This window comes from Aptenodytes forsteri, unplaced genomic scaffold, assembly GCF_000699145.1.
Source record: "Aptenodytes forsteri isolate BGI_AS27 unplaced genomic scaffold, ASM69914v1 Scaffold54, whole genome shotgun sequence".
In the NCBI taxonomy this organism is placed as follows: Eukaryota; Metazoa; Chordata; class Aves; order Sphenisciformes; family Spheniscidae; genus Aptenodytes; species Aptenodytes forsteri.
Window position 1 is genome coordinate 14,156,923 of NW_008796044.1, and position 17,741 is coordinate 14,174,663.

The following is a 17,741-nucleotide window of genomic DNA, read 5'->3' on the forward strand; positions in this document are numbered from 1 at the left end:
CGCCTCTCCTACATGGGACTGACCAGGGCTGGTAGCAAAAAAGGGACCATCACAGACACTCTTGATTAGAGTCGGAGCCCGAAGCAGCTGATGTCCCTTTCTGGCCCAAAAGCATAAATCAAAATGTCCCATTTTCCTGTGTATTTCCCATCGCAGGCATGATCTGCCAATGACAACAACAAAAGAGGTTATAATGAAGCAATCATGTTGATTTTGTGAACAGGAAGCTCTCATTAATGGCTTGTGTTTTTCAAATCAACCCGAAGACAGATGTGGCTGTGAATCTGATGGATCTTGTCCCTGATGTTTCTGTCTGTTGTAGGAAGGCATGCCGCAAACGCTGAGTTCTACCAGTATGTTTACCCCATGTGGCTTCAGCCCTCATCTACATACTTCGAAAGAAGATGAACAAGGAGGACTGATCTTCCAGGATGGAAACCTTACCTCAGCATCTCTGGATGCTCTAATCCAGCATCTCATACCTACCACTGATTACTACCCTGAAGTAAGCAATTCACAGTATAATAAACAGCTTAATTTTGATGAATTGGGGCAGCACTTTATGCAAAAGTGCAAATGTGTTAAATTTTGAATTAAGAGGGCTAATTTAAAAGCTGCATACAATTAAAGCTTGGTAAATTGGTGCATTGCTTTAAATGCTGTTTCACTGCTCTGTAATTGTTCCCTGAAAAAGCAGATCCCAAAGTTGATACTGCCTTTAAATAAGAGAACGGGGTGAGGGGGGAAAGCTGTGGTGGTGATGAATTAGTGATATAGCAGTCAGAGCACTTCAAAAATAGCAGTGCATCCCAGAGAGGTTTAGATGAAGACTGAAGCAAAAAACTTCAAGTCTGAACTGGCATTAAATTAGCTGAATTTCAGTAGCTGCTGAAGTCATCCAGGTCTGTCTGCATGTACAAAACATTCTCTCAGTGAAAACAGAGATGCTCCTTCTGATGGGTTCATCATTTACCTAGGGTTATATTCACACCAACTTTGCAGTCACTGGGCAGCACAGTCCAGATCCTAATCCTTGCTCCATCAGTGAATATTCAGTGTTTCTTCACCAACAGTGTGAGGATTTAAACTGGAAGCAGGTTTATGGTCCTGCAAGCCATTGACTTCCCTGGATTTTGCACATCCTCAGTGGAATTCAGGACACAGTTTTACTGGAAGACTTTTAAGTGCTAATATGTCTCTATAGAAAGGCTTGTATTTCAAAGCACAGAGTAGCATTGACTTCTGGACGGTTTAGAAGACTACGGAAGTTATCAATGCAGAGCAGGCAGCATGTTTTAAATTACCCGCAGCTCAGTTTCTGATCAGCTAAAAATAAGTATTAAAGAAGCATATCAATTAAAAAAAAGAGCAGAAAGGCAATAAAAATAGGTAGTGGACAGATTAGGCTGTGAGATTTTCATTAAGCAACGTGTGATGTGTAATATTATACCTGCTGCTCAGGAGCATGGCTAGGTCTGGAGGAAAGAAGATATTCAGGCGCAGGGGGAGGGGTCAGGATGCAAACAACTGAGGATTCACGCGTATGTTTTAAATTCACTGCTGGAATACTTTAAATAATCCAAGGATTTATCCAACAGGCCTGCTTTCCATAGCTTCACAGTTGTGGGACTGCATCTGATATGGCTTTGCTGATAGAAATGGATTTTGGGGAGTTAGTAGAATAGATGAAATATTCCTTAAAACAGGCTGGGTGAGACCTGCAGGGCTATAGCAAGATGTGACTAATCTGGGGGCGTCTGCAGCTCACAACCCAGTACAACACAGAGATGCCTGAGTGTCTACACATTTAGCTTTCACTGGCCTCCATGTGTCCCTGGTTGTCCTGTCTCCTGTACCTGGGCTCGCTCCTGTAGAGCGACCTATACGCTGTCTTCGCTGGATGTTTGCACAGGGTTTGGGCAACCAAAGGCTGGAAGCGGATGCTGTGGAGGAAGGAGATGCCGCTGCCTCCTGCACCCACTGTAACCAGTTCCATTTTCAGGGTCAGGAATCCTTACGTCTTTTAGACATAAAGATCTGTCCCAGTGGAAATGCAAAAACCATGGAGTTCGGGGATTTATGGCTAATATTACCCACTGTGCAGCTGCTTACAGCAGGTCTGCTTGTCTTTCTCCTGCAGAAAGCCTATATCTTTACATTCCTGCTGAGTTCCAGACTCTTCATCGAACCCCATGAGCTTTTGTCTCGAGTTTGTCACAAGTGCATTGAGCAGCAGCGGCTGGACGACCCCGTGCTGGACAAGGTTAGTTTATCTTTACAGCAGAAAAATGTGAGGTATTTTCAGTGGGCAGAGAATTCTGGGGCTCTGGTGTGTGTCCTTTGCCTCCCTTCGGATTGAATGAAACTTTCTCATAAAGGATGATGGTTGCCGCCGAGATCCTGACATTGAGGCATCCTAGCATCCATGTCCAAGAGTAGTGCTCCAGGCACTAGTCACTTCAAATCTTCTTCTAATTTTCCCTTTCCCCCTGTCTCAGTCTTCCCAGGTGACTTTCCTTCTTAACTTCTTTAAGGCTCTGATGAAGCCTGAGGGATGCAAGGAGGTAGGACGTAAACCTCACACACTGTCAACTGCATATGTCGACACACCACTCTTTTTCCCATTTTTACTTAATGCGTCTGCTCTTTTGCTTTCTTGCTTCTGGTACAGTAATGTTTCCTCTTGGCCTTACCTGTCACTTTGAACGCTACGTAACAGCATGCAGCTACCCACTGCCTTCCCGTTGCTGGCACTGACAGATCGTCCACACAGCTGTGCTGCAGAGCGGCGCTGTCTGGCACACCAGGAATGAGTTGAAGCAGTAGTGAGGCTGTGACAAGCTAACAGAATGAGAAAATCCAAGCTGTTACTGCGTCGGCACTCGTACTGTTTTGCCCTCGGGACTGCGCAGACTGATACAGTGTGTAGCAGCACACGTGCATCCTCTGGCAGTCCCACAGACACTACAGTGGAGATGGATCCCACTGGATCCTATTCAGTGCTGGATTTCACCCAAGCTCTCCTCGGTGCATTGATGAAGACCTATCCAGTACATTACCTGGAGCAGGAGATGCATTTTCAGTGCAGTGGAGGGGAGAAGAATGTGCATTAGTTGCAACTTTCCAAAAGCCCCAGAATTCTGAAATGATTCTCAAGATCAGCCTTTCCAGCTTTGAAACAGTATTTTTGGCATCATATACTGAATCACCAACATCTGAACGCGTGTGCTTGTTTTTGCCCAGGCAACTGGTTGCGTGAGTAACAGGAGCTCTGCCCTCACTACGGAGAGCAATCAGCCAGACTACGTAGAAATCTGATACTTGGGTTGCCCGTACAGTCCGTGCTAATAGAACTATCTGTAGGAGGTGCAGCATCCAAAACAATTTTTCTGAGGTGTTACGGGTTCTGTTCTCTGATGCTATGGGAGATGCAAATTTAGGAGGATTAAAATGTGAGCATTGCAAAGTTTTGCTGCTCGTTAAACTTAGCAAGAAATGAGAAACATTATCGTATTACAAAGATCACCCAATCTGCCTGAGGTGAGTCTGCATTTTGGACTAGCCTGTAGTAACACAGAGTTGGCGGGACAAGCTGATTTTGTGTTCCTGAGAGTGGGGCTGACTTTGAAACTTGGACACAAGCGATCTCCCATCCCCTGAGCCGTGTCCTGTGACTTGCACGAAGTCCTCTCCTTCAATTCATAATAGCAGTTTACACAGCTGGAGCAAATGTCTTCCCAGACCTTTGTAGTGTCCAATAAAGCTTTCCTTTTAGCAGCCACCTGCTGGTCTTTGAGCGTGAGCTTAATGCTAGCTGACAGCAGTTATTTTTAGAGATGTGGTTCATTGAAACCGGTTGTTGGTGCAAAGCTGAAATATGCATTTTAACCACCTTGGTTGAAAAGCAGAGAGCTGTGGAGCTCAAGAGTATAATTTTTCCTGATTACAGGGTGCACTTTAGCTACAGTACGTAGGATGCAGAAGGAGGGTGTTTGTTTTGGTCTGTGTTTTCTGTAAATAAAAATGCAGTTTGTTGTTTAATGCAATTTCCTTTTCACGCGTTCTTGGGTAATGGAGGATGAAAGCTTTGGAAGCAGCCGCACTGGCCGTCTTTTGAGATAATACTAATGCACCAGTTGTGCTCTTCCCCACATTTCCCTCCTTGCCCCATGTCTTCCTGACTATTCCCACTGCTGCATTCTCTCATAAATCTACATCAAAAGCAAAGTGGGCGCCAGCTGTGTATTATGTGAGTGGGTGTCCTTGTCCTATCATGACCTTGAGCTCATGTGGGAAGAGCGCAACATTATCAGTAGCCCAGGTAAAGTTACTAAAGTGCTGGTGTTTTGTCCATCTTTTCTTCCTCATGTTACACCTGCCACTGGTCACTAAGCAGTTTTTTCGTAAGGCCAGAAAGCAAAGAAGCAAAAAACGCCTCTTTGTTGGTCAAGAAATACATTCCAATTAATTTTTCAGGGAAGGATGAAAATGTAGGAGGGTTGTAAGTACAAAAGGGAAGAACACATGGTTCAAATCAGCAAAAACGCCAGATGTTTTTAAAAAACGTATAAAGGTTGCACCAACAAAATGTCCATCCAACCATAAACCGGCCAATTACATGTGCAGAATACTTAAATCTGCATGTAAAACAGGCAGTTGTGCATAGCATCTAAGTACTGGTATATTTTGCATGCCAAAATGTATCATTTATGCACCACACTATTTGTTTGCATATGTGCAGATTTTGCAGGTGCAACGTAAGTGCCTTCTCACTGAACTGGCCCCACTTTCAGTGACATACATATTTGCTGGGAGATTTTAATGAGTAAACACGTTTCAATCCCTATCCATCGTCCTGGTTTCCATTTCAGGCTCGGATCAGAAAATTTGGACCCAAAATCTTACAGTTGCTGACAGAGTGGACAGAGACGTTCCCGTATGACTTTCAGGAAGAGCGGATGATTGGCCATCTGAAAGACATGATTCACAGGATAGCCCCGTGTGATGAGGTGAGGATGTCTGACCTGGGATGTTGTGTGGAGATGTTAAGTTCATTTGCCCACTTGGTTCCTCCTTTTCCTCCTTTTGCCACGTTCTGTTCCATGCCTCTTCCTGGGAACTCTCACAGCTTTGTTCTCTAATGGTTAAAACCTGTAGTAGCTTCCCTGAAAGCCACACCTCTTAGTTTAGGTACCCCTGTGGCAGTGACATGGGGACACATTGGGAGTGATCAGTGGAATTTGTCTACTACGCATCGAATTGTAAGAGAATAACATTCCCATTTCACAGGCGGAAGATCTGAGGAATAGCATGGACTGAATGCGGTGGTCACAATTCAAACAGCAACAGAGCTGTGATCTCCCAAGTTATAGTCTGGCAGAGGAGTGAAGTATCGTGACCTGAGAGCAGCCATCCTGGCTAAGCAGCGGCTCAGGGAGCGCTCCGGGACGTTTAGTTTAGTGAATGGGGAGCGGAGCAAGCAGCCAGTCATCAAGTGATTACATTGGGGAGCTAAAAAAGATCATCAGTTGCCTGAAGGTACCTGATGAAGGCTTCCTTTCTCTAAGAAAATGAGTCGTCGTGAAAGTGGAACCACCACAGGGCGTTTATGGCCCTTTTTTTGTCTCACCTTCTCCATTTGCTTCCGTCCTTGATCACCTGTGCCGAAATCTAATTTTCCATTCCTTACTTTACATGTCTTCAGCCTGGTAATTTTTTTGAAAGAATCTTTGCATTTTGTCATCTTTTTCATTAGTGAATCTAACAAGGGTTTGGCTTACACCTTCCTGTCCTGTGTAAAAGAGTTCACAAGGCCCTATGCTTGAGCTGGCTGATATTGTAAAGCAGGGACCCAGACAGGAGGTGAGCAGGCACAGAGCAGCAGACTCTGATCACAGGTTGACTGATGCCACCGGAATCCCCATCGAAGTTCACAGTATCTATGGGCCAAGAGATAGCTCCTGTTGAATCCAGCCTGTTTGGCTGATATGGTGAGATACCAAGGGACAGTCCTTACATTTAAAGAAAATACAAATGTTTATGGACATGTAGCTTCTCTGGGAGCGTGAAAGTGGCAGAAGACAGCAGTGTGTGGCCTGCTGGGCAAAACTCAGTCTAGATGGCTGCATGGTCTTGGCGTTCAAATGCATGAGCCATGTGTGTGGCAGAGTAGGACACAGTGAATGGAGTCTCTGGGAGACCTGCTTGCAAATTCAGGTGGGTGAAACCCATAAAATAATTCAGAAACATTAAAAATACCACAAAATCCATGAAAATAATAAGGATAAGAGCAAATAGTACATAGAGAGTCTCTAATTACTTCTAGATTAACCATGGGATGTGGAAGAATTCAGTTCCATTGGCTACATCAAGGCCTGGCTTCAGGCCACAGATGGGTGCAGTTCAGTAGAATAAAAAGCGCATACCTGTGAGTCCAAGAAAGAGAGGGGTGGAGAGAACAGAGAAGGAATTAGCAGGGTTGCAGCGCAACAGAAATTAAATTGGACCCTCCTACCCACATGAAACACGAGAGAAATGGAAACAGCTGCTCTTGGGCTGGGATGGCATCACGGCTGGCACTTTTGGGTGGCTGTAGGCTGACATGGCTTGGCTGGCTGGGCTGGCCAGCCCGTGGAAGAGGAGGGGTGGGAAGGGGAAGCTGCGTGACACTTTGATGGAGGTGAAGGGAACTTCAGAGTTTTAGAAGGAGCCGAAGTGGCCTCAATTCCATTGACCAGAGCAGTAAAACTTCTCCTCAAGGGGAAGAGGCAATGAACTTGCTCCTGCCAGCCACCAAGAAAGGTGCCTTGCAGCCCTTCAGCATCTGAAATGGGAGAAACTCATACAGACCCACCAAAATCACGTCCACTGGAAAGAAGGAACCGGCCAGAAGGGCAGAGAACAGGAGCTTTATGGGTGCTCTTTAAAAGCAGTAGCTGCCCTGGTGAAGAGCCATAAATGCTAAAAATCAACTTTTTGCATACAAAGCAATAGTTTATTTGCCTAACCTGAGCAAGTGCTGCACACCTTCGCTCCGGAGTGGGTATAGCTGTGTACCGATGCTTATGGGTGCCCTTTGGGGCAAATCATTGCTTTTCAAATATTACTAGGCACTATAATTGCAAGTGATTATGCCTGAGCAAAATCAATAATTAATTTAAGAAACAGCTTATCCTGCAAACGCAAATTTCCTTTTTTAAGGGACAGCACGAAAGAGTGGTGGTGCCATTAGTTGTTTGGAAGAAAGTTGTTCCCATTGTGGATCATAGAAATTAAAGATTGAAAGATTTGTGAGGTCATCTAGTCCATGTAGGTTAATGCAGGATTTTCCCCTGCAGTGTATGCTCCTGTCCTTTGTAGAGTCCACTTTCTAAAGGCTCTGTGATGTGTTTATAAAGGTGTCCATGCTGAGAAGCATTTCTTAGTAAGTGCTGTGATTTGCATTTAGAGTTAGAGATTTTAATTAAAATTTGAGCTCCTAAGCCACCTGCTGAGACCTGCCGTCTTCAGAGCAACTTTCCCAGTTAAGAACGAAACATTTTCTTTAAATATTAAACAGTAGTATGCTTCTTTTGACTGTTAATGTGGCAACGAAGTGAAATCGGTTGATAGAGTCCAGCATGCAGCCCCTGTACGATGGGGGGTCACTTTGTGGTAAGGTAATTACCGGCATGTTGAAGGCAATGAACAATGTTGTTTTCGCTTAGTAAACATAGTTTAAAGAAGGCAGGAAATGCTTTTAAAAGGGCAAAAGCAGGATTTTTTTTTAATTCCTCCCCCAACACGCACAGAAAAGCTTTCTAGGCAAGGGTGCACCCAACCAATTTTCAGTGAGTCTCTTCAAGAGCTCTAATTTCTGAATAATCTTTTTTGTGTCCATTAAGGGTCTCTCATTTCATTTTTTATTAGGTGGTTGGCTTACCTGAGTCTTCTCTTACTGTTGTCTATATCTGTATTATTATGCCGTATTCCCTACAAAACGAGGTGAAACTAGATCTCTTGATAAGGATTTATTGAAAGGCTGGCTAATATGCATGTCTTTCAAGCAATTTTATGCTGCTTTTTGGCTTTTCATCCAAACAGTGAAGAATTTGATACTGCACAGACATGGCTGGTCCAAGATTTCTCATCCAAACTCCTTTTTGAAAGAGAACTGGGTTTTCAGCTAAGTTTTTTAGCCAAATGTTTTATGTTCTGTAGAAGACTTGGATTTCAGTGCCGTGCCTGCCCCCCACCCTGAAACTAATTCCCCTGTTTACAAAATATGTTCACAAAATACCAAATATGTTGCTATTTGAGTTTCCACTAAAAAATAACATTCTATTAATATAGAGCTTGATAAGCTGTGCTGAGATTTGCAAACACATCTGGATGTAAAGCAGAGAAATATTTAGATGGTGTGCAGTAGTTTGGGTCCAGGACAGTCTTTGTAAATCAAAGGTGTGACCATCTGTTTGAATGGGGATTTACATGAAGTAGTCTCTCTTCCTTGGAGCTAGTATACATCAGGAACAGATAAAAACTGAAAGAATGTTTTTTAATTTTTTAAAAAATTATTTACATTATTTATTTTTACATCTTCCTCACTTGATTTTCACTCCTCCTGTGTGACTTGCTTCCAAATATAACATGTGTTGCCATTCTCCAAGACAAGTCCCTCCTGCCTTCTAGGTACTTGCTTCATTTCGGACTTATCAGCTCTATTTTGAAAGAAAGCCTGACTACATCCTGCTTGTCTGGCCCGTGTTCCATCCCAGCTCAAGAGAGCACCTTCCTTGAGTGAAATGAGAGGTTCCTCAGCAATGTGAAACCTTCTGCTAGAAAAGCTGTATGAAAGTTAGTGTTGCAGCAAAAGTTGAAGTACTTGGGATGTTCTGAAGGTTTCCAGCCTTGAACTGTAATGGAAACAGGGTAGATGTGAACGTGTTATTCTTCACTGTGAAGTAGTAGGAGATGCTGCTTCCAGTGTGCAGATGGGATCCTGCATAGGCGAGAAGAGCACTGACTCTGGCTTCTGGTACCTTGAACACCTAAAACATGAGTGCTGTCAACGCCTAACACTGAAGACTATCCACAGTCTACAAAAGTCTGAAGAAGACAAAGGCTGTATCTAAACCATGGGATTCAGGAGTACTTCCCAAGACTTCACTTGGGCTGCATCCAGCTTGGGATGCAACACAGGTGTGTGTTGGTCTTCATGGGAAGGCACACTCCAGCCAAGTCCCTGTTGTGATGATGAGGACTGTGTGGAGGGTGCCAGGGTGTACATCTGCTGCGCAGTACAGATGTAACAGAAGAGGGCTTTGTGCCAGCTCTGGTTTCACGCTGACAGATAACAAACTGATGTCACCGGCAACTTGACGTTACTAAATTCTGTTTGGATGGGGAGTGAGGAGTTATTCCACTTGTGAGCAGCCAGAGGATCTCTCCACTGTGTGTCTTTGTGCTGGAAGAGGAGCTGGCAGTAGGCCAGCCTGCAAACTGTTTTCCCAAGTGACCGTGCTCTTTGAAATTGAGCAAGCACCCATTGCATCCATGCCTGATGCTCCTTTTTCTGGCTGGGAAAGCCCACGAGGCCGTGTTCCTCAGCAGGGTACACCCTGTGCTCCACGTGAGGCTTTTGCCCAAGGACATTTCCAATTAATCCTTGTCTTTAGAGCCCGTCCACCAGTTCTCTCAATTATCTCAGTTTTATGATGTCTGCATCTGTCAGTCATGAAGAGTTGAAGGCATTTCTTTCTGCCGATCCTCCATGGCCAGCAGCTCCACTCATTGTCAAGAGCTGCTCTAGCTCTAAGAACAACCTGAGCAACTTAGTAATGATCATCCTGCTGAGCACATGGCTGTGCTTGGAATACGATATGAGCTTCCTTCAGTAGCAGTTAACATTTTGGATATTAAATACTCAAAGCTGCATGATGCTCAGACCACTCCAACTGGGTAGCAAGTAGCAGCATGCTTCTGCTGCTCTCAGCTCAAAAGGATGGAGAGAATAGTGTTAGAAACATTTCTTATTCCTAATAAACAGGAGTTGACTAGGCACCACTAACAGGTAGAGTTCTCGGCCAACATGTAGCTGACATAAAGGATAGGTACTGAATGCTGCTGTGCTCCAGAAAGCTGCAATAACTCATGTTGTAGCATTACCTCTCCTCTGATCCTGATGTTGGCAGGAATATGCGGGTATCAGTGCCAGCCCAACCCACCAGTCCTGCCTGCCTCTTCTCTTGACTGCAGTGTTTCTGTGGTCCAGAGCACAGAACTGTAATTAAGCCAACTGGTTATTCTGAAATAGGCTTGTTGAAAATAAAATGGTAACCTGTTGCTGGCTTAGGAGTATTCTGCAGAAGGGAAAATTCACCATAAAAACACTCCTTTGTCAAGATCTGTGGGTGGTTTATGTTTCTTTCTCTCCCTGTCTCTCCAGGCCTACTGGAAAAAGATGAATCAGCTTTTGCAAACCCTGAATCAGAAGCTTGCAACCCTCAGCCATGGGCAAGAAGGGATTGTCAAGATCAGTGCTACTGTTTCTGATAAGCTGGTTGCCTTTAAAAGTAAACCTCCGTCAATTCAGAGAGAAATCCTGAGCGTCTGCAGCGACCCTTACACTCTGGCTCAGCAGCTGACACATGTGGAGCTGGTAAGTGGGAATGGTTCCCAACTTCTGCAGTCAGAGATATTATTTTAAGCCATCAGCTGCTAAGTATTCCAGACACAACCAAAAAATGTCTGCACTGCTGCAGCACATCCCGTGCTGTATCAGCACTGCAGCAGGAGGCAGGGTTTGACAGGTCAAGAGATGCTTGGGAAGCAAGCTATATATCAGAGCGTTCCTGTGCATCTTCGGGCGGGTCACTTTACCTTTTCAGCTTGCTTATTTGGGAAATGTGAGTCATAGTCACGGGAAGGTCAAGGGGTTCCCACTTCTGTAAGGTGCTTTGAGCCCCACAACCTGAAGGTGCTACTGAAATGGCTGGTCAATAGCCCTTTTATTAATTTGGAAGAAATTTTAACAGTTCAAATCCATTCCTACAGATACACAAAGCATCTGAGTTGTCTGATGTGTTTTTCATTCTTCCCTTTGGGACTTTGTGCATGAACATACAAGGGTATGCAAATACCACCTGCACAAAGCCCTGCTGTTTCCCTCCTTGGACTGCAGTTCACTCTTAAACAGGGTTTTGATGGTTAATCGCTCCAATTGCAGTACCAAGATGTTGGACAGACTGTTGTGTTGCACACCCTTCTCCCAGGTTCAGGTCCTCCGTGTAGACCTCCTGGATGTTCACAGAAGAACATAAAACATTGCTGCCATCTGCAGATCTCTTGATGCTGTAATGATTCCCTGCTGCCTGTCCTCCTGTAGACAGTGTTCATCCTTGAGAGGAAGGCTGGAAAAACAAACCATGAAATGGACTGTGGATTGGAGTGAATTAGCCTTGGGAATTCTGAAGGTAGTTGCTATTCTATTTGTCAAGAAGCGGAGTAGTTCAGAAACCCCAAATTTAGGATCATCTTCTCACCTTGGTTAGTTTTCAGAACATGCAACTTTGGCTCTCTTTGCTTTGTATAACTTAAGCCGGAGAGTAGAAGTCCTTTTGCCTGGAGTTTTTTTCTTGCTTTTCTTTTCCTCCACAGTACAACTGTCTTCCAAGGGGAGATTCCCTGTACCTAGGGCACCGCTGCACTTTTAAAACTGATGCAGCTAGAGGTTTTCATTCCACTTCACTGTAATCAATGCTGCCTACCTTCTCTTTCACTTATGGCATCCAGTACACCAACTACTCTGCACTGAAACTGTCTGAAGCTTATTTGTTAGTAAGAATTATTTGCTATTTATTTAATAACAGTTATTTGCTAGTAAAAGTCCTATACAGTTATCAGTGGCAAGGTGAGAAGCCAAGAGAAACAGCATAGGAGTGGCCATAAAATTTTCACTTAAGCAAAACTACCGTTAATTTTATTGTTGCTTGAGTGTTCTAAGTTCGGGCTGTAGGAATTCCAAAATATCTCCTCTGAAATACCTTTGTGGCCTACAACAAATATTTTTTTCTAATAACCATGTTTAAGGGAATTGAAAAGCCTAATAAGAAGGCCAGTGGTGTGGTTGGAACTGCCAGGTTTGTTCAGGAGCTGGTGGAGATGGACTGTTCTTTGCTAAGAGAGATCTGGATGCTGTATTTACTCTCGTTTTGGGTAATGCCTGGGACACTACAGTGTAAGCAATGCCTTTAATGGAAGCCTGTGCATCTTCAGTGCCTTCCTTCCCCAGTGGCACAGAGCCACCACCTTGGGGCATCACCTGAGCTTCACTGGGTAGGGAGGCAGGGTCAGGGCACTGTGTGTGCAGATGAGCAATGGATTGCTATGGTTACCAGATCATAGCATCACTGCCATTTTAACAGCTGGGAAACAAGGCTGTTGAGTAATGCTGGACCGCAGCAGGTCTGTGGCAGCGCCAAGCACAGAACTGAGGTCTGCTGGCCCCCAGATAGAGCCTTGTGCATCCAGCACCTTTCTCTCTGTGCAGTGGAGAGGGTTCTTACTGTGGCCTGTCAGTAATGAGACATATTTATTCTCATTTTCTTCTTTCTGCTGAAATAACTCTAATTGTTCTTATGAATTTTAATGTCTGGTGCTAGTTGGCTGATTACCAGTTCAGTAACACCAGATAATGGGGATGTCTTACCAAGAGAAACAGAAGAGATTCTGGGGTGCTTTCTTATTTCTTCCTCTCTCTCTTTTCCCCCCCCTCTAATAGGAAAGGCTAAGTCACATTGGACCTGAGGAGTTTGTGCAGGCATTTGTACATAAAGACCCTCTGGATGGCACCAAGGTATGATTTGTCTGCATGCAAAGCGTCTCCTGCGATCACTGTTTGCTCTAGATGAACTGATGTGATGAGATCCGTAAGAGCAGGGCCTGGGGCACATGTTGACCATGGCCAGACCAACTGATGACCTGTATTCTCACGGCAAGGATGGGACCTGTTGGTAGAGCTGTCACTGGCAGATCATTGCCATTCCTTCCTGGTGAGAGTATGTCCTAGCCTGAGACTGGCCAGCATCCTGATGTTCTGCTTTCTGGCTTGCTCCTCCTAACCTGCTTTGACCAGGGCAGATGGCTTGCGGCTGTACACAACCAGGGAATGTCTGTTCCCAGCGTTGAAAGCGTAAAGACTCTGGACGTGAGGTAATGCCCCTAGTGTGTGCCCAGACACCACAGTAATGAGTCAGTGCGTCATGAATCAACATACTCTTCTCTCTCTACACAATAGCTTTTAACCCAAAGCACCGCAGGGAATGGAGTGCCTGATCAGGGCTTCATCCAAAGTCCGTGGAAGCCAGTTGGAGTCTTTCCACTGATTCCAGTGGGATTTGAAGCAGCATTTCAGTGAGTGCCTCAATAAGGAAAGAAACTTCCTGGCTGGAGAGGGAGAGTTGGAGATTTCACACACTGCCAGAAAAGAAAGAGGGTGGAAAATTCTTCCCCAGAACTGCATATGGGCTCCCACTGAGATCATACATCAATGGCAGAATTTCATCACTGGATGCTGAACATAACAGGAAGACCTCTGTTTATAGTGCTGCCCAAAGAGCACCAGAATAGCTTGTAGTGGTGAAAAAATGGATAGATTGATGGATGGATGGGTGGACGGATGAGTAAAAAGTGCAACATTGGGCTCTTTCCTTCTCTTACTGGAGTTATGGAAATTCTGCAGTTGGTTTCAGGGAGAGGGGAGTGGGCAGAGATGGTGTTTCAAGTGTTCTGATCATTGATCACATTCTTTAGGAAGGAACCTCAAGGTAGCAAAGATGTGTCAGAAACATGAAATACCAAACCAGCCACAGTGAGGTTTCAGCAACCTGCTGCAAACATGAGGGACAAGACTGATAATGAGCAGTCGTCATATCTGTTGCGAGGTAAATGAAAGAGATCAAATGAGGGCACTAAATTTGAGTGAATTTTGGAAGAGTGGGACGGAGGCAGCAGTGAGTGAAATCAAATTGCATAAAGCCATAGAGGGGAAGGGATGCTAAGGGGAAGAAGGAAATGTTCAGTAATAAACTAATGTACGCACAACGGCTGTAGCTGTATCTGGAATTTCCAATGCAGGGCCAGCACAGAATACCACCAAGATGTGAAGAGAAATTGAGGTTTCAAGGCAAACGTAAGGAAACATCAGCTTAGGTGGACAGGAAGGATTAGAATGAGAGGTGGAGAGCCTGAAAATAATGGTGGGATGGGAAATCCAAGCAAATCGTCTTGACAGACTATGACAAGCTATTTGACAGTTACGCATGTTCTTCAAATGCAAATCTGAACACTGAGGTGCTGCCCTGTAACAGTTCTGTGACTTCAGTGAAGTGCATAGTAACAGAGAAAATAACAGGCTCAGAGCAAGGATGCACCGCTGCGTTGCCTTTCAAGTACAAGGCAATGACTTCCCCCAGGAGGATCTACTTAGTAAAGCAAAACTGCCGTAACATTTTCACGCAAGACATGGCACTAACAAATTATTGGGCTTCAAGTTAGCAAGGCTAATGAAAGTAGAGGTAGTCTGCAACTTTTCTCCACCCTTTCCCTGGGCTGACCAGAGGTCCCAGTGATGATTTAGAAGATCCTCCGCACCAGGGTAAGGTATAGCCGAGGGATCGTGTGGGACCTGGCAGAACATTGTGTATAGCAGCGCAAACCTTACGTGGAGTGACGTATCATTCCCCAGCCCATGGAGAACCACCCCTGTTAACCACAGGGAGTTGGCTCTGGTCTGAGCTCCCTCCAGCTGGAGATCATATTAAACATCTTTCTTGCACGAGGGCTTCAAAAGGCTTCACTTACGAATGTTTATCAAGCACTTTGAGTTGCAGATGGAAGATGCTAGGGAGGTGCTAAATATTGTTGCCATTTATAATTCTTAACCTTTAAAAAGCAGTCTGTTTCAACTTTAACTGTTGCATATTTTTTACAAGTTTTGTGGTATTAGCTGTGGTTCTTGTGCCCTGGCACAGGACAGCAGTGTTGAGATGGAAATACCATATTCAGAACAAACCCTAGGTTTCATGTACTTCTTGCTACAACAGAGAACAAGAAATACCACAGAGCGCGTGAAAAGCAACTGCTGTGGGTAGACTGGGGCTGCTTTGGGTTTCCTTTGTTTTGTTTGATATTTACAGGCTACTTGCTGACATTTATTTTTGAGATGCTTTTAAAATATATATTTTTATTGTATATGTGGTCTACTCATAAAGTGGCTAGGAATTTCAGGCTTGTTAAGATTTGCCCCATAGCATGCTACTGTGATTTCTGTTTCTAAACATGCGTGTATACAGAATCACAGGTGAATATTTTCTTACTTTGAATTACCTTGGGAATCACGTTAAGCCCCATTTCTTAAGGGGTTTTAGTCACTTGTTTAACTTACATACTATGGGTAATCCCATTGACATTAATGGATCTGTGTTTATGCATTGTGATTTTCTTCTTAGTGGCATGTATTTATGGTAGCTCTGGGAAATGATCATCTTAAAACAAAAACTCAGTGTTCTCTGATACCCCCTAGTGGATGTTAATGGATGTTCAAATAAATCGGTGAACTCTAGAGAGCAGTGTGTCCTGGATGGACACTCTAAGAATTTAGGGCTGGGAAAAGGACCTGAATTCTTATAATCCCAAGCAACATCTTCAGGCTGTGTGAACTGTCCTATCACTCTGCTGAAGTCAAATTATCTGTTGGTGTCAAAGGAACTGGAAGAGTTCAGCCAAGTATCTGTTCCCACAGCCTGTATCGGTTATGGGAATTTATGTTAAGTTTCATATAAAGAAGTGAAAAATGTGCTTCTTGTAATGGCTCTTATCAATGAAGTATCTCTGGCACGTAAGTGACCTGTTCAAGAGCAGCCATCAAGACGGAGCTGGTCGCTAGAGAGCCTATTATCCTGAAAACTCAATAAGGGAAATATTTTTTTTCTATAAAGAGGCAACTAGAACTGTGTTTTCTCTTGCTTATCTCTTGTTCACTTCACTAAATTATGGTCTCCCCCCTCCAGAAAAGGGCTGTGGGTGATTGCATTTACTAAAGTGAAGGAAGTCCTGGAATCAAAGGCACAAACTGAGTGTGCTGTGGAAGACTGTGCTTGCCGTACTTTTTCTGCATATCGTTGTTGCTATCTGAATCCTGCAATGCCCCGGCTGTTAATATCCCAGTGAACAAGGGTCAGTGCAGACTGTGTTGGTGAACACTTGCTGCAGGCAAAATGGGGCTGTTTTCTGTACGCTAGTGTGAATTGTGCAGTGTGACACACTCAGCTAGACCCTGTGCATCTGCCAGCCACCCACCTACCCACTGACTTTTTGAAAGGGGCCCTTGATGTAGAGTCTTCCATGTGCATGAGAGAGATGTGGCCAATAATTACCTTTGTGTGGTATTTATCTTAGCGATCGGGCAGCTAACTGGAACACAGGTATATGTCTTTCCGTGCTTTTTTCTCCCCAGACTTGTTTCAGTGAACAGAAGAAGACGAGTAACCTTGAGGCCTATGTGAAATGGTTCAACAGACTCTGCTATCTTGTAGCAACAGAAATTTGCATGGTAGGTGAAAAGTATGTGGCGTGTTTTACCACATGCCTGAAGTACCAGTTTGAGATCATACATTAATAGGCAAACCTGGGGATTTATTTCTTATGACCTGGCTAAGCATCTGACGGTAAGTTTTAGCAATACTGCACTCGCAGAAGCGACCTGATAAATGACAAACACATTGCAAAACAGAGCTGGCAACACACGGGGGATACACTGTTCTCGTGATGTAGTAGGAGCACAGTGTGGAATAATGAACCCTGCAGGGAAAAAGAGAGGAGAAAATGCCTTGAATTATCCTGTGAGTTTTCTGCTGGAAAAGATTCTAGTGGAGCAGTATTTATTATCTGTCATCCTAAAGCTCTGTTGTGCTTGTGAATTCCCACTGCATGGCTCTATGTCCTGCTGCCCGTTACTGTAGCTGTGACTAGTGGGTTTTTGACTTGGTAGTGGGTTTAGTTTGTTTTACTTGGCTCCATCAAAATGAAATTAATGTTTTCTCCTTTGAAAAGGGCGTGGAAGGGAGGAATAGTAATGGTATAAACAGCCTAGATAGCCCATGACTCAAAAGCATTACCATTTGAAGATCATATTTGGAAAAGGTGGGGGTGATTCCAGTCAGATTTAAATGTGTATTTAAAATGTTAGCTACCATTTGGCCTGGCCATATTGTTGAAAGGGCCAGAAGAGGGGAAAGGGATTAATGCAGTGAAACAAAGTCTTCCCGGGACAAAGATGCTGCTGTTATATGGGTGTGAAATCCTGCCCTTGGGAAAGTCTGTGCTGATGTCGTGGTTTAACCTCAGCCGGCACCAAAGCAGCGAAAGCAAAAAGCAGCCACTGACAAGCACTAGACTCCAATATACAGTAAGGCAAGCAAGCCCCATGGCAAGCACAGGAGCCTGCCAATTAATAGCTAAACAGCTATAGCAGGTATAAATTCGATCTAGCACATTCCAATCAAACCTGTCATTATCTCGAACCCTTCGAGCCCCACATTGGGCGCCAAAAAGGACTGTCGTGGTTTAACCTCAGCCGGCAACTAAGCACCACGCAGCCGCTCGCTCACTCCCCCCGGTGGGATTGGGGAGAGAATCGGAAGGGTAAAAGTGAGAAAACTCGTGGGTTGAGATAAAGACAGTTTAACAGGTAAAGCAAAAGC

At 44.4% G+C, this 17,741-nt stretch overlaps 1 protein-coding gene across 3 annotated transcripts in view; it reads left to right on the forward strand.

The window, feature by feature from the left end:
* The first annotated feature begins 328 nt into the window (after nt 1-328).
* RASGEF1C (RasGEF domain family member 1C) overlaps nt 329-17,741 on the forward strand; it is a 29,526-nt gene continuing 12,113 nt past the window's right edge. The window contains exons 1-7 of one of the 3 annotated variants that reach the window (XM_009285879.2): nt 329-505; nt 2,141-2,263; nt 4,872-5,009; nt 7,013-7,015; nt 10,427-10,639; nt 12,761-12,835; nt 16,496-16,591. In XM_009285879.2, the coding sequence (XP_009284154.1) occupies nt 329-505; nt 2,141-2,263; nt 4,872-5,009; nt 7,013-7,015; nt 10,427-10,639; nt 12,761-12,835; nt 16,496-16,591 (825 nt within the window). The remainder of the gene's footprint in view (nt 506-2,140; nt 2,264-4,871; nt 5,010-7,012; nt 7,016-10,426; nt 10,640-12,760; nt 12,836-16,495; nt 16,592-17,741) is intronic. The other 2 variants (XM_009285878.2, XM_009285880.2) reach the window with 2 other exon arrangements.